General features: G+C 43.8%; 1 protein-coding gene across 1 annotated transcript in view; it reads left to right on the top strand.

Moving 5' to 3' along the window:
• Nucleotides 1–7,989, top strand: part of COPG1 (COPI coat complex subunit gamma 1) — a 33,400-nt gene extending 25,411 nt beyond the window's left edge. The window contains exons 20-24 of the mRNA XM_060239708.1: nucleotides 167–338; nucleotides 986–1,083; nucleotides 3,473–3,611; nucleotides 4,619–4,717; nucleotides 7,445–7,989. Coding sequence (XP_060095691.1) covers nucleotides 167–338; nucleotides 986–1,083; nucleotides 3,473–3,611; nucleotides 4,619–4,717; nucleotides 7,445–7,575 — 639 coding nt within the window. The 3' untranslated portion in view covers nucleotides 7,576–7,989. The remainder of the gene's footprint in view (nucleotides 1–166; nucleotides 339–985; nucleotides 1,084–3,472; nucleotides 3,612–4,618; nucleotides 4,718–7,444) is intronic.
• Nucleotides 7,990–14,921: the final 6,932 nt, after the last annotated feature.

The following is a 14,921-nucleotide window of genomic DNA, read 5'->3' as shown; positions in this document are numbered from 1 at the left end:
TTGTGTCCATAAAAGTACTGCTGGATACTGCTCTTAGATAATCCAACTCTAGCTATGTCTTGGAAATAAAACAGCTGTTCTGCCTCAGACTACATCTGTCAGTACGCGTGTTGCAGGACTGGTGGAATGATCTTTGGCTATGATGTATCCCTACTTGCTCCTACAGTTTGACTGCACAAACACCTTGAACGATCAGATTCTGGAAAATGTCACTGTGCAGATGGAACCAACAGAAGGATATGAGGTTATTGGTTTCGTACCTGCAAAAAGCTTGCAATACAATCAACCTGGTACTTGCTACACATTGATCATGTTGCCTGAAGACGATCCAACGACAGGTAACTTTCATTCCCTTTTGTGTAAACCAATGCTTTCTCGCAGTGCAGAGTCATATCCAGGCCCATTTTTATAGATGCTGAAATGGGTGTGAGCGGCTTTGATGCTGGAGACACAAGAAGACTTCCTCCAGCATGCATGCTATGCCAGCAGGGCGATTGCAACAGCCCACTTTTCTCTTTTTAAAAGACATTTGTGTCTTGGAATTGATGTACCCTTTGATTTCTTCAGGTAGTCTTTTGGTATGTGGCTACTGTTTAGACTTTACACTGTGACTTAGTGGCCCTTGCTCTCTGCCCTCCTTTCCCATATACGTTTGCATATTATTATGATAAAACCCAAATGGAAAAGGGAGAGAACCATGTGAAGACTTTTTTAAAAATCCATATATAGCATCAGATTATATACTGCAGAGCATAAATTGCAGGCATAAAGCTTTTTAAACAGTGTTTCTGTAAATAATCTCACATGGTTGTTGGTAAGAATCTGAGCTTTCCATCTGTTGAAACTCTGTCTTTGAGAATTGCAAGGTACTTTGTAAGTCCTCATTTCAGTTAACTGTTTAATAAACAGGCAAACTGGGCCTTGGACAGAAATAAGCAGTGCAGATATTGTCATGATTCTTGTGTATGTGTTGTGTTCTTTGCAGTAGCCTGTACTTTCAGCTGTATGATGAAATTCACTGTGAAGGATTGTGACCCAAACACTGGCGAAGCTGATGAGGAAGGCTATGAGGATGAATATGTGGTAAGTAGGGAGCATTTGTTCCTTTGCTCTTTGTTTTCACTTAAAGCATGGTCAGGTATGCTTAAAAGATTACTTCAAGAGGTAAAAGCAAGCAGACAGCTCAGACTTAGTCCAGCAAATATGTCAGAAAACCAGTTTCTTCAAGGCCAAAGGATATATTTGATTAGTTCTGTGCTAACAAGCTGTTGAATCTCAGCATGTCCAGATGGCTGAATGTCAAGGCTGGAATGTCTTGTCAGCATTGCTCAGGCAGACTTGGCTTGTAACCAGCTCAGTTTTGGCAGTCATGTACTTAGTAGCCATGACATCTCCCTTAGGGATGATTACTGTGAGCTTACCAAGTTATCCATACATTTAATGAATAAAAATGGCTTGGCTGCATTTTACTTGTGATAGTCTGGGCAGAGTTCTTTTAGCAAGCCCTTCCCTGCTCATTTCAAATACCAGTAACCTTTTTTGATGTTTCTTCAATGGAGAAAACTGATGAATTAACTTCTGTGTTCAGTGGGCTTCTTTATATGTGCCAGAGCAATTGATTTCCTGTTAGTTTAGGGCATCATGGAAATGTCTCCAGTGAGTGTCAATCTTGGAAGCTGACGACAGGGTCAGGGAAGGCTATGCCAATAGCCTGGGCCATTTCATATGGGATTTTCTTTTTACCCTGAAGAGTTGGATGCATGATGTAACTTGAACCCTGTCCTGATCTATTGACTGTTTCTCTCCGTCTTCCTTCCTGCTCAGTATGTGCCTCTGGAAATTCAGCTGAGAATTCAAGTCTGCCATTTGTGCTGCTGCTCAAAAAGCTGTCATTAATAATGTCAGAGTTTGGGTGCAGACAGGATTGATGGGATTTAGTCTCCATTTGTGCTGCAGGAGAAAGAAATCTATTTCCTTCTAAAATACATTCAAGCAGCTGTATCTCACATTGCTGAAGCCGACTGATAAATTAATCTTGCCAGGGTTGCAAATCACGAGACGGGGGACTGGGGCAAGCCCATTTCCCACACTCATAGTACTCTCTCTGTGTGGAGGTGGGAAGGCCCAATTGTGAACTTCTTCCCCCTCAAAAAGCCTGGAGTGGGGAAGAGAAACAGACTCCAGACAGGGTTGTTTTTGTTTGTTTTTGTAAAGTGGCTTAGGGAGGAGGTATTGGAAGGACCTCCTCCCCATATTGTGTAACCTGCTAGTTAAAATTTGCTTCACAAGCCCTGCTGTGTGTGCCCCATCATCAGAAGTAAGGCAAGTGGCAACCGGAGGCAAGGCTTTTTCAGTAGTAGTATTTCCCTTGTGGAATGCCCTTCCCCGTAAGGCTCACTCAGTGCCTGTATTGCTCTCATTTAGATACCAGGACAAAACATTTGTTCACCCAGGCTTTTAATTAGAGGGTTGATCTTTTAACACTGTTTTAGTTTGGAAATTGTTATTTTAAGCTATCTGTGGTCTGTTTGTATGGTTTATGTTTTTATACCAGGCTGAGTTTTTAATGCTGTATTTAAATATCTTTTAATATTCTGTTTTCATTAATTTTATTTTTATAAGCTGTCTTGGGCATGCTAATGTGTGGGCATATGGAATACATACAAACATGCACATGTACTCATAGTAGGGAGATAATACTTGCCCCCCCCTCAAAACAAACAAACCAGGAACTCTGCGGTAGTTGTTCTGACTTTTCATGTATGGTTCTTGTATAGCTTGAAATTATAGACAACCTTCTGCATTCTGAGAATTGTCATTCGGTTGATCTTTAACAGGACATGTACTTAGATCTGGTCTCACCACTAAGCTGTCTTGAGCTTGACAAACAAACTGTCTGGAGCTGGCTTTGACCCCCCAGATAAGAAAACTTCCTGGTTACTAAGAGATATAGAAGTAACTGTACAGGTGGCTAAATATCAGGCAGCAGTTATAGCACAGCATATTTAAAGAGCCACCTGCCTGGTTGTTTTATCTGATTGTGTGCTCCTGTTCATGACAGTAGTTGAAAGAACAGTGATTGGACTGTATTGACAAACAGACTCTCTTTCGCTCTCTCTCCTGGACCAAATGCTTTTAATCTTTGTTTCTTTTGGGTGGTCTTTTACTTTGAATCTCCATCAAATAATGTATTGTCATTTTTGCATGTTCATATTTGAGTGAGGAGCCTGCTCTAGATCACTCCACAGCAAGAATGAGTTATACACACAATTCATCATAGTTCCAATATTAGACCAAAATATTGATTTTTTTAGAAAAAGCAGATATTGCAGCAGTATGGAGATGCTGGAATAGCTTGGAATATGTGTGTGTGCAGAAGGAGTAGGCAATATGATTTTAAATTTCTCTGTCTCTATTGATTAATCTTGATTTAGAACAATATTATTTCAATTAAATACTTTTACTGTACCAGCTGGAAGACATTGAAGTGACCATAGCTGACCACATTCAAAGAGTTCTAAAGCCAAATTTTGGAGCAGTGTGGGATGAAGTCGGTAATGAGTTTGAAAAAGAAGAGACTTTCACATTATCCACTGTTAAAACTCTGGAAGGTGAGAAAGCATCTCATTATTATGGAACTGTAGATAATTTGCCTTCTAAAATTTTAGCACTGCTTTCTGTTAAACTGATACATGATCTTTCAACAATCTGGTTGTATTCCTAGACCTGAACTTTCATCAGTCCCATACAAACATTGTTTAACAAAGTAGTACATTTCCATTAAGTGGCCTTATCTCAGACAACTTGAAAACAGGATAGCTCTGAATATTACTTGTCTATGTGTATAGTAGAAGTCTAGTGTGATATCTCAAAACTTGGACCCATGGACAGTGTTATGATAGAAGTACTCTAGAACTACTTGCATTTTCTGCAATGAACCATGTTCACCTGGAAGAATTACAAGAGGTAAAAATCCAGAAATGAAATATAGGTATAGATGATGACAAATAATGGTGGCGATCTTGGAAGTAGATAAACAGATTTCTCCAATAACTCTATGTTCAGTGTCATGCAATCACATGCTTAAAGAGTTATCCATAACTGCCAAAAATTAGTAGCAGCTTGCTGGTTCCACTAAACTTATAGCAATTGCTTTCCTGCATATTCGCCTTTTATTTTCTGGGCTCTTCTCCCACCCTTTCCCCATTTTTGATCTTCCTCTCATATCAGCACAAGCACATGAAATGCCCTAATTGAGTGTTTCCATTAAGCTATTTTACTGTCTTTAAAATTATATCCCCAAGGCCCATCAGGAATTTAAAATAAACCCATCAAATAATGTTTGCTGCCATGCTGTGTTACAGCTATCTTTTTAAAAACCCTGTGCTTTCTTCTAAGCCATCTTCATATATAATGTTATTTATGTTGGTTGCCTTTTTCATTTTTATGGATCTTGATATATTACAGTCAGCTGTATTGCTTGTGATATCCACAGTTCTCTGGTGGAGTCAAACTCACAGTTCAAGCATGCATAGGAATTTATGGCATATTTATGAAACTATGAAGCGAATAGTGCTACAGATAATAGAAAAATGAGCATCATATTTTTTCCCCACAGAGGCAGTAAGCAACATAGTGAAATTCCTGGGGATGCAGCCCTGTGAGAGGTCAGACAAAGTACCAGAAAACAAGAATTCCCATACACTTTATCTGGCTGGTAAGGTGTTGTTGCTTCAGATGTTGTAATCCTAATATGTACTGTTGACTGAAAAATCAGCCACATATTAGCTGGGCCTCTATTCAAGGCACTTTAGGGCCTTTCCAGACACTATTTAGGTGATCAACACAGCAATCAATAATATGCCTTAGCTTAGAGAGAGGGGTCATGGCTCAGTGGTAGAGCTTCTACTTGGCATGGAGAAGGCTTCATCTTCAATCCCCAGCATCTCCAACTGAAAACTTCAAGTAGTAGGTAACGTGAAAGACTCTCCACCTGAGATGCTGGAGAGCTGCTGCCAGTCTGAGTACATAGTACTTCCCTTGATGGACCAGTTGTCTGAATCAGCGCAAGGCAACTTCATGGGATACATTCACCTAGCAAGCATTTCTGTTGTTGTTAAATCAGTTTTCCTTGACACTGAGGCAATTGCTTAGACATAGCGATCTTTATCTCAGCTAGCATGTTTTCCCCCCTTGTAGGGAAGCTAGATGTGCTGTTGGATGTGCCTAGGAAATTATAACCAGACATGTCAGAAGCTCCTCCCTTCTGTCCTCTGTGCAGTTTGGAGCACCCTGTGCCATTATCCACTCCAGCATGTCTCCTGCAATTTAAAAAAAGGGCAATTATTACCCTTCATCCCACAGAACAAGACTGGCAGCACCATTTTCTCTCACTACACTGGGGCAATATCCTGTCATGTGGCTATAGGAGAACAGTGTTTTTCTCCTGGGAGAAATAGAATGTCTGAAAAAGTGCCTTTACTACCCGATTAGAAATATCTCTGAAAAGGAGGGTAACCAATGCAATTTTTTTGTTGACTTGAAATAATTATTTTGCATGATTCTAGATAGTGATGACCACCTTTGGGAGGATGGGATCCACCTTTGGGATCCAGTCTATTTTGGGAAAATAAAAGGAAACAAGGCAGTTAATGCATTAGGTTATGTTTTTTAAAAACAACATAGGTGTTATTCTAGATAATCATTGATTAAAATGTGTTTATTACATTACATCCAAAACAGTATTTGTCTTGATTTTGGCATGGAGAATTTGAGAGCACAGCGAGATCAATTTATTTTCAGGGGGGGTTGTAGCAGGAACTCCTTATGCCACACACCCCTGATGCAGCCAATCCTCCTGGAGCTTACAATAGACCCTATATAAAGAGCCCTGTAAGCTCTTGGAGGATTGGCTACATCAGGGGTGTGTGGCCCAATATTCAAAGGAATTCCTGCTACAAAAAAGCCCTGTTTATTTTTATTTTATTATTATATTTATGAATCACCTAATCCCTACTACAGGGGAGGGACGGTGGCTCAGTGGTAGAGCATCTGCTTGGGAAGCAGAAGGTCCCAGGTTCAATCCCTGGCATCTCCAAAAAAAGGGTCCAGGCAAATAGGTGTGAAAAACCTCAGCTTGAGACCCTGGAGAGCCGCTGCCAGTCTGAGAAGACAAGACTGACTTTGATGGACCAAGGGTCTGATTCAGTATAAGGCAGCTTCATATGTTCATATGTACTATTGTAGGGCTCTTGGCAATGTATAACATTATAAAAACATTAAAAACCATAAAATCAGTACATAGCCGTATTAATACATTATCAAGTGGCAAAATTTGCAGTTTCCTCCAATTTCTGGCCTGCGGACACCACATGGATGTAGGTGAGTCAGACTAAGGGGATGGAGAGCAGGGGGGCTGCTGGCCAGAATATAAACTGCCGCTGCCCTCAACTGAAAGCCAGGTGGAACATCTCTGCCTTACAGGCCCTGAGGAATTGCATAGTGTCCCACAGGGCCCTGCTGTTGTTTGGCAGAGAGTTCCACCAGGTTGAGGCCAGGGCTGAAAAAGCCCTGGCCCTGGTCGAGGTTGGCTGGATGTCTCTGGGCCCAGGGATCGCCAACAGATTGTTATCCGAGGGGATGTACCAGGAGAAGCAGTCCTGCAGATACTTGGTTCCAATCCAGACCACTCAAGGCCTTGAAGGTCAGTACCAAAACTTTGAACTTGACTTGGTGCTCCACTGGGAGCCAGTGCAGCTGGCACAGCACAGGTCATATATGTGCCGTCTGTGGTGTTCCCATCAGGATTTGCACCACTGCATTCTGGATCAGTTGGAGCTTCCGGGTGAGTCTCAAGGGCAGGCCAGCATAAAGTGAGTTACAGTAGTCTAGCCTGGAAGTGACCGTTGCATGGATTACCATGGCTAGGTCAGGGCGTGGTGGGAAAGGGGCCAGCTGCTGAGCCTGGCATGGGTGGAAGAATGCCAGCCTGGCAGTATGTGTGACTTAGGCCTCCATATTCAGGGAGGCATCCAGGGTCACATCCAAAATCTTGATGGACTGCATCAGCATCAATGGCACCCCATCAAGAATGGGCAGTCTGAACCTCAGCCCTGAAACCCCCACCACCACTGACCCTCCATCTTTGTTGGGTTTGGTCTCCACCTGTTCCAAACCCACGGTCAGATTTTGTGGCTGTAGATTTGTAATCAGACTGCAGATCTGTAATCCAAACATCCGTAAATCTGTACTCCAAATATTTTTAATTTTCTTCAAAAGCAAAAATGGGTGGGAATTTGGTTCAGGGCCATAGAGTAGTTAAACCTTCCCAGCCCCCATCATGATGCCTCTAGCCCCCTAAAGGAGAAAGAACTGCAACGTGTCCATTTGAGATGATGATTAATAAGGTATTGTCAATGTCTGTTTCCCTGTTTCTTACCTACAGGTGTATTTCGGGGTGGTCACGACCTCCTGGTTCGTTCTCGCCTTGTCCTGACAGACACTGTGACAATGCAAGTCACAGCACGAAGTGGAGAAGAGCTTCCTGTGGATGCCGTTATGGCCTCTGTCGGCTAAATTCATGTTAGGACTCTACTTCAAACTTACTTGCTAGCTGAAGGGAATGCTGAAGAACTTTCCCTGAATTCTGAGCACGGAGAAAGAATCACTTCAACACTGACATAGAAAAAAATTAGTCGTGTAGGCTTAAAGCCACAAGAGTGTTTTATGAAATGCTGAATGGGTTACTCTTCAGGTCATTTTGAAAGAGCATTTTCTTGCATACCAACCTGCAGGTTCTTCACCATGCCTACAAATTCATATGGTCCTTTCAACAGTTGTTGTTGTGGTAATAGTGTATCAAATCTTTCTCTGCAGTGACAACCTTTCTAATTAGCATATTTAATTATTGCCAGTTTCTACTTATGCTTATGATTTTTTACAAAGGCTTTCAAAATAGGCTATAAAATAAAAGCATGCATTTTCTTTTCATTGTGCTGTCAGAGTTTTGATCCCTTAAAATAACTCCGGATTTGCTCCCTTTGAATATATGGGGTCCCCCAGGTTTGAAATTATATCTCAGTATGAAGTATCACTTTGAAAGCAGCTGGAGTGGAATTTTTCAACTTCTGCTTTGAGCCACCTACCCATCAGAGAGAGATGTTAGGGTTGCCAACTCCAGGCTGCAAAAGATCTGGAGATTTTTGAGGGTGGAGCCTGAGGACAGCAGGGTTTGGCAAGGGAAGGGATTTCAATAGAGTATAATGTCAGTTCCCCTTCCAAAGCAGCCTTTTCCTCCAGGTGCTCATCGCTTTTCCCTGGAGATCAGTTGTAATAAAGTGGATTTCCAGCTACCACCTGGCAGTTGGCAACCCTAGATAGTGCTAGTAAGAAATTTATTATATTCACCTCAGCTATTTCCATATAATAATCCAGAAAGACTGCTTTGAATTCAAATTTGAAGTGCCTAAAACAGTTTCAAATGTTTCTGCCTTTGTAAATATGCATTTTGAGGCCTGTATACAGAAAAATCCACTTGAGGACAGTAACTTAGACAGCAGCATTGCTTGATTCAGAACGTCCCAAATCTCCCCAAGGTATTAATTTATAACATTTAGTGTGTCACTAAAAGCAAAAAAATTATAAAATCTTGTGTGATGCTTATCATTTTTGTATTGAACAAAATCTAGAGAAAGGAATGCCCAACTAAATTACTGGTAAATAAAGTGTTAGATCTAATAGAGCTTATTTTAACACACCAACCAGTGTTTTTATCTATTAGTGTGGTTAATTTAAGCTTGATGGGTAAGGGTCATTCAAAGATGGTTTCCCCATATTTACAATAGTAAATTAAAAGTGAAAACTTTGGCTGGATAGTGCTAAAAGAACCTTAGACGTATATTTAGAAATGAAATCGGTGAAACAGCCTCAAAAACTGTCAAGCAACTCCATGTATTTTCAGCATTAAAACACAATTTCCTTTTCTGTAAAAGATTTAATTTCCATGTCCTGACAATTCTTGATTGCCATAAGCATATTCTCTGGGTTTGTATATACTCTGCCATCTATTTTTATAATTTTTGCTAAAGTCCATTTTCACATAACAAGATTTCCTGGATTAGTTGGTCTGATTGTATCCTTCATACTGCTTACTTGCTTGCTAGCTTCATATGTTTACCCTTTAACATTCTGTGTTGAAGCTCAAGGAGCTTGTACAAATAGAAGGGGAAAAGCCAGGTGGAAAATATGGTCACGTTAAGCGCCAGGTGTGCGGCTTGCTGCCGGCTGGCATAAGGATAGGGGAGGGGTTGGGGAGAAACAGGTGATCTATAAACAAGAACTTTGAAAAAGTGCTCATGCAGCAGCTCATTGTTACTTTTCAAGTCTGGCAAAGCAGAGTTGTCAAAAATCTATCTCAGAGGATTCAAATAAGTGTCCATATTAGCACAGACTATTGATGAGACATTTTTCAGTTCATTATGCCTTTAAACCAATTATTTTTATGTTAAAAGTGTAAGATTGGGAAGGCAGTGGAAAAAACCACTTGGCAAATAACTGCTGTTCAGTGATTGGAAGGAAAAGCCATCTCTCTCCCCACCCCCTTTTAAAGTGTTTATAGTTCATACCAGAATCAAAGCAGCCTCAAGAAATGTTTCCCCTTCAGTCATCCTGAGTACAACGTCTCTTGCATTAAAATTAGAACCACCAATTTCATTAGGTAATCTCTTGATTTAAGCTAGTCAAAGCTTTCCACTGTACTCAAAAGTCAATTTGGGGGATCTCTTCATTTTCTAGTAAGGAATTGTTCCTTATATACTGAGTAGTTCTAAACAAATTCACAATATCTCAACCAAGTGTGCCTTCTCGTGTGGATGTGAGAGTAAAAGCAGTGAGAATATAAAACATTTGGAACATTAAGAGGTGTTATAAAAAGAATTACTGGACTCAACATGAAGGGTCCTTCCCATTGTGACTTGTGTCCTTTAGGGAGGCTACTCTTGGTTCAAGCAAGCACAGGTTGATATTAAATTACATTGCTTAGTATCTCCTGCCAATAGAGATTAGTATTTTGGTTAGTCTTTAGAAGAGCACTGTGCTCAGGGAACAAGAGCCTATTGCTGGTCCCTGGCAGTGTTTCCTCTACGCTGAGTTAGTGTGAACTAGCTCATTTTAGCCTCTGACTCACACATTTTTGTCTTGGCTTAGAAAGGATGGCTGCAGAGCAACCTAATTTATGCAGCAGCTCACGGAGTAGAATTTTTGCTTGCAAGACTCCATGTCTTAGAGGGAGCATAGGTCCCTGGCCCAAGAGAGATTTAGCTGTCCTCAACAAGGGCCAAGACTTTTTTGGCCCTGGCCCCTGCCTGATGGAACTCTGCCAGAGAACATCTGTACCCTGCGGAATCTAGTACCTTTCCACAGGGCATGTAAGGCAAAGATGTTCTGCCAGGCATTTGGTTGAGGGCAGTGATGGGACAGTGTATAATCTGGCACACTCTCCCTCAACACCTGGAAACACCCCAGGAGGCTCAAAAATTGTAACTTTTTGCCGTCATGTAATGGGGACTTATATCTGGATTTGGTTTTTTTGTGTGTGTGTATTGTAAGGGTGATTAATACATTTAATGAAATAAATAGATTATTAACTAATATTAGGTTTGATAGCAGACTGATCCCTTATTTTGGCATAGAATCTTACTATTTTCTGAAAGCGCTGTTTTTGTAAATGCCCTTACTGCACCAGTGTCCCATCACATCTGGCTACTCAATATTTTGTTTTAGTTGACATTTTCAGATGTTTAGATTTTGAACAATTCTAGCTTTTCTGTATTGTTAAATGCTCCTAATTAATCTAGCTACTAGGAAAAGAACTCCACATAGCTATAAGATAAAAATTAAAATACTGCATCAACAAGAAACAAGAATGCATTTTTTTTTCCTTCTAGATGCTCAGAAGATCATCAGTATATCTTATTATCAACATGTCCCCCTAAAGCCAGAGACTGAAGCTATGACTGGAACTTTCTAGAAAGCCGAGAAAAGCCCAAAGGTCTGCATAAAAATCAGAGACCTTTAAAACACATACATACACAACATGACTAAATGCGGTTAGTAGTTTAAAAACCTCCAAAATAATAGAAGTCTACCTTTAAGAATGCAGTAGCCATTGTGGAGACTGCTAGGCAATCATAACAATATTGCCAGCCTTCAAACCTTGATTTCTGTCAGTAAAAGGCAGGGGGACCCTTTCTAGGGCTATTTTGGCCTTTCAGTTCACCCATGTTCCTCTTCCCCCACCTCAGAAGGACTTATCAGAAACAAATCCGGCAGTAACCACCAGGCAACTCACTACATGTGATTTCTGTGACTCACCCAGGCTCAGCGGTTTCTACCAGATGAAGTGATGCCATGCATCTTGCCTGGGCCCAGTGGTAGCCACCACCAAATTGTGCAATTTGGCCAGTCCCACAGGTGACTACAACACAACTAATCTGAGTGACTTGCTCTTCCTAGAGTTGCCAACCTCCAGGTGGTGGCTGGAGCCCTGCTATTACAACTGATCTTCAGGTGACAGAGATCAGTTCACCTGGAGAAAATGGCCATTTTGGAAGATGAGCTCTGTGGCAGAATACCACATTGAAGTCCCTCCCCAAACTGAACCTTTCTCAGGCTCCACCCCCAAAATCTCCAGATATTTCCCTTTCTGGAGCTGGAAGCCCTAGCTCCTGCATAACTTTTTCAACTTTGCTAGAGTGGGAAAGGCTGCCAGGAGAAGAAGACTGTGAGCCATGGTGATGTAGTGGTCAGGCATGTTAGACTAGGATTTACGTACAATGGAAGCTTGCTGAGTGGCCTTGGGCCACACACGGTCTCTTAAGCCTAACCTCTCATTGTTATTGTGAAGATAAAATGGAGGCAAGGAGAATAGTGTGAGCTGACTGAAGTCGCCATTGGGGTGACAGATGAAGTATAAATGAAATAAAGCTCAAAAAAGGTAGGTTGGTTGGTGGGAAGAACAGAAGGAAATCTGGAAAAGAAAGAATGGCGCTGGCAGGAGGAGCAAAAGGGGTAGCAGCACAAGGAGATGGATAAAGGGGCATATAAGGTATCCCCACTGCAAATCCTTGTGGGTTTCCCAGTGCCTTTTAAGTGTACATAACTCCAACCAGAAATCTAAAAAACTGCAATTAGAAGTGATTTCCCATTGTTAGCATTAAGCACAGATTTGGTACATACTAGCAGCTAGTGTGCCTTTTAAATGGCACCTCTTACCCATTTCACTCAACAACATACAGCAAATGTTTAGGAATTAATTTCTAAATTCAAGCTTGCCTGGAATGCCTGCCTTCTAATTTTCTGGATGCCTAGCACTTAATCCCTGTAAACCACTATACTTTAATCCCATGTTTTGTACGAAGTAGTCATACCCAGCCAACAACCCTCTGAGGGGCATTATGCTGAAATCTGAAGCTATACAAATCAATAGATGAGATGCTAGACCTTTGAACTGCACTTCGGAAAGGTTTGACTACTTCCTTCTGAAAAAAATCAGTGTAGAAAACTAGCATATCATGCAGAAAGGTGTTAGTGTCGCTTTCTAGTTGACTGGCTGCAAAACATCATTAAAAATTATACCCCATGTCACGCTTGAAGGGATGCCAGATGAGACCAGAATTCTCCGATCTAATTCTGTGCAACATTTAATGGAGGAGGCCAAACTGCAGCTTAAGAGCCACATGTTGCTCTTTCATACATTGTATGGCTCTCAAAGCCCCCCCTCCCCACACTGGCCAGTTTGGAGAAGGCATGTGTTTCTTAAATCACTTCTCCAAGCCAGATGGTGGCTTGGAGAATGCATTTAAAGTTGCTCTCTTTCCACCTATCTCTCCGCAACTATTTGCCTGCCTCCCTCCCTGTCTTTCAGCTCTCAAACATCTGACACTTATTCTACATGGCTCTTACCTTTAGCAAGTTTGGCTACCCCTGTTTAAAGACAATCCAGATTACCGAGCAGTGCAATGAAATAAAAAATGCTCTGCACATGCTCAAAGACTCTGTTATGCTTCGGTGCCGTTGAACCCTGTGTAGGGGCTTAAACCTTAGATGCAGTCGCACTAGGCCCTTGTTTAAGCAGGAGGCGCAATTCTTTCCCTCAAACCTTCAAGCAAAAAGGATGTGACCAATGCTCCCTCTAAGCTGTGAAGTCTTGTGAGCAAAAATTGTACATTGTGAACTACTGTCATTAAAGTTGTGAGCTATTGAATCAGTTTGCTTTAGGGCCATTTTTACTGAGCTGAGACAAAAATCTGTGAGCTGGAGGCTAAAAAATTGTGAGCTAGCTCACACTAACTCAGTTTAGAGGGAACATTGGATGCAGGCCCGTAGCCACCCAACACCCCCTTCCACCTGTGTGGCCCCTCCTTTACCCACTGCTCTCTCTGTGGCCCCGTTTTTGCTGCCGTCGCTGCTCTCCCCGGGTTCTTCCCACCATGTCCTGCCTCCCCTGGTCTCCCTGCAGCCCCGTTTTTGCTGCTGCCACTCCCCCAAGCTCTTCCCTGTCTCCCCCGCTCTCCCCACAGCCCTGTTTTTTGCCCGTTCCCCCAGGCTCTTCTCTGCCTTCCCCACTCTCCCCACAGCCCCCTTTTTCACTGCTGCCGCTCTCCCTGGGCTCTTCCCTTCCTCCCAAGTTCTCCCCGCAGCCCCGTTTTTGTCACAGCTGCTCTTCCTGGGCGCTTCTCTGCCTCCCCCGGTCTCCCCGCAGCCCCATTTTTGCTGCTGCCACCCCCCCCCAGCCTCTTTTCTGCCTTCCCCACTCTCCCCGCAGCCCCGTTTTCACCACAGCTGCTCTCCCCGGGATCTTCCCTGCCTCCCCAGCTCTCGCCACAGCCCCGTTTTCACCGCCGCCACTCTCCCCGGGTTCTTCCCTGCCTCCCCAGCTCTCCCCGCAGCCCCGTTTTAGCCACAGCTGCTTTTTCTGGGCTCTTTCCTGCCTCCCCCGCTATCCCTGCGCCCCGTTTTCACCACTTCTGCTCTCCCCGGGCTCTTCCCTGCCTCCCCCCCCCCCCGTCACCCTGCAGCCCTGTTTTCACTGCCGCTGCTCTCCCCAGGCTCTTCCCTGCCTCCCAAGCTCTCCCCACAGCCCCATTTTTATTGCCGCCACTCTCCCCGGACTCTTCCCTGTCTCCCCCCGTCTCCCTCCAGCCCTGTTTTCACTGCTGCCGCTCTCCCTGGGCTCTTCCCTGCCTCCAACCCTGTTTTCACCGCTGCTGCTCTCCACGGGCTCTTCCCTACCTCCTGCCCCCCCCCCCCCCCGTCACCCTGCAGCCCCGTTTTCACTGCCGCCGCTCTCCCTGGGCTCTTCCCTGCCTCCCCCCAGCCCCGTTTTCACTGCTGCCGCTCTCCCTGGGCTCTTCCCTGCTTTCCCCGCAGCCCCGTTTTTGCTACTGCTTCTCACCCCGGGCTCTTCCCTGCCTCCCCCGGTCACCCTGCAGCCCCGTTTTCACTGCTGCCGCTCTCCCTGGGCTCTTCCTTGCCTCCCCACCCCACTGCCTCCAGCCCCGTTTTCACCGCTGCTGCTCTCCCCAGGCTCTTCCCTGCCTCCCAAGTTCTCTCTGCAGCCCCGTTTTCACCGCTGCTGCTCTCTCTGGGCTCTTCCCTGTCTCTCCCACTCCCCGCACTGCCAGCAGCCCCATTTTTGCTGCCACTGCTCTTCCCTGCCTCCCAAGCTCTCCCCACACTCCTGTTTTCGCTGCTACTGCTCACCCCAGGCTCTTCCCACCCCCAAGAGCATGAGAGAGAGAGAGCTGGGGCTTAGGAGCTGGAAGAAGCAGCCAAGCCTCCACGGCCACCCCACCCCAAAATTTTTGGCTACGGGGCTGATTGGATGTGACCCACTTCCTACCGAAAGCGGGGCTATGAAAACT

This window comes from Heteronotia binoei, chromosome 5 (genome assembly GCF_032191835.1).
Source record: "Heteronotia binoei isolate CCM8104 ecotype False Entrance Well chromosome 5, APGP_CSIRO_Hbin_v1, whole genome shotgun sequence".
In the NCBI taxonomy this organism is placed as follows: Eukaryota; Metazoa; Chordata; class Lepidosauria; order Squamata; family Gekkonidae; genus Heteronotia; species Heteronotia binoei.
Note: the sequence above shows the minus strand (reverse complement) of the source record. Positions and strands in the feature narration are given on the sequence as shown.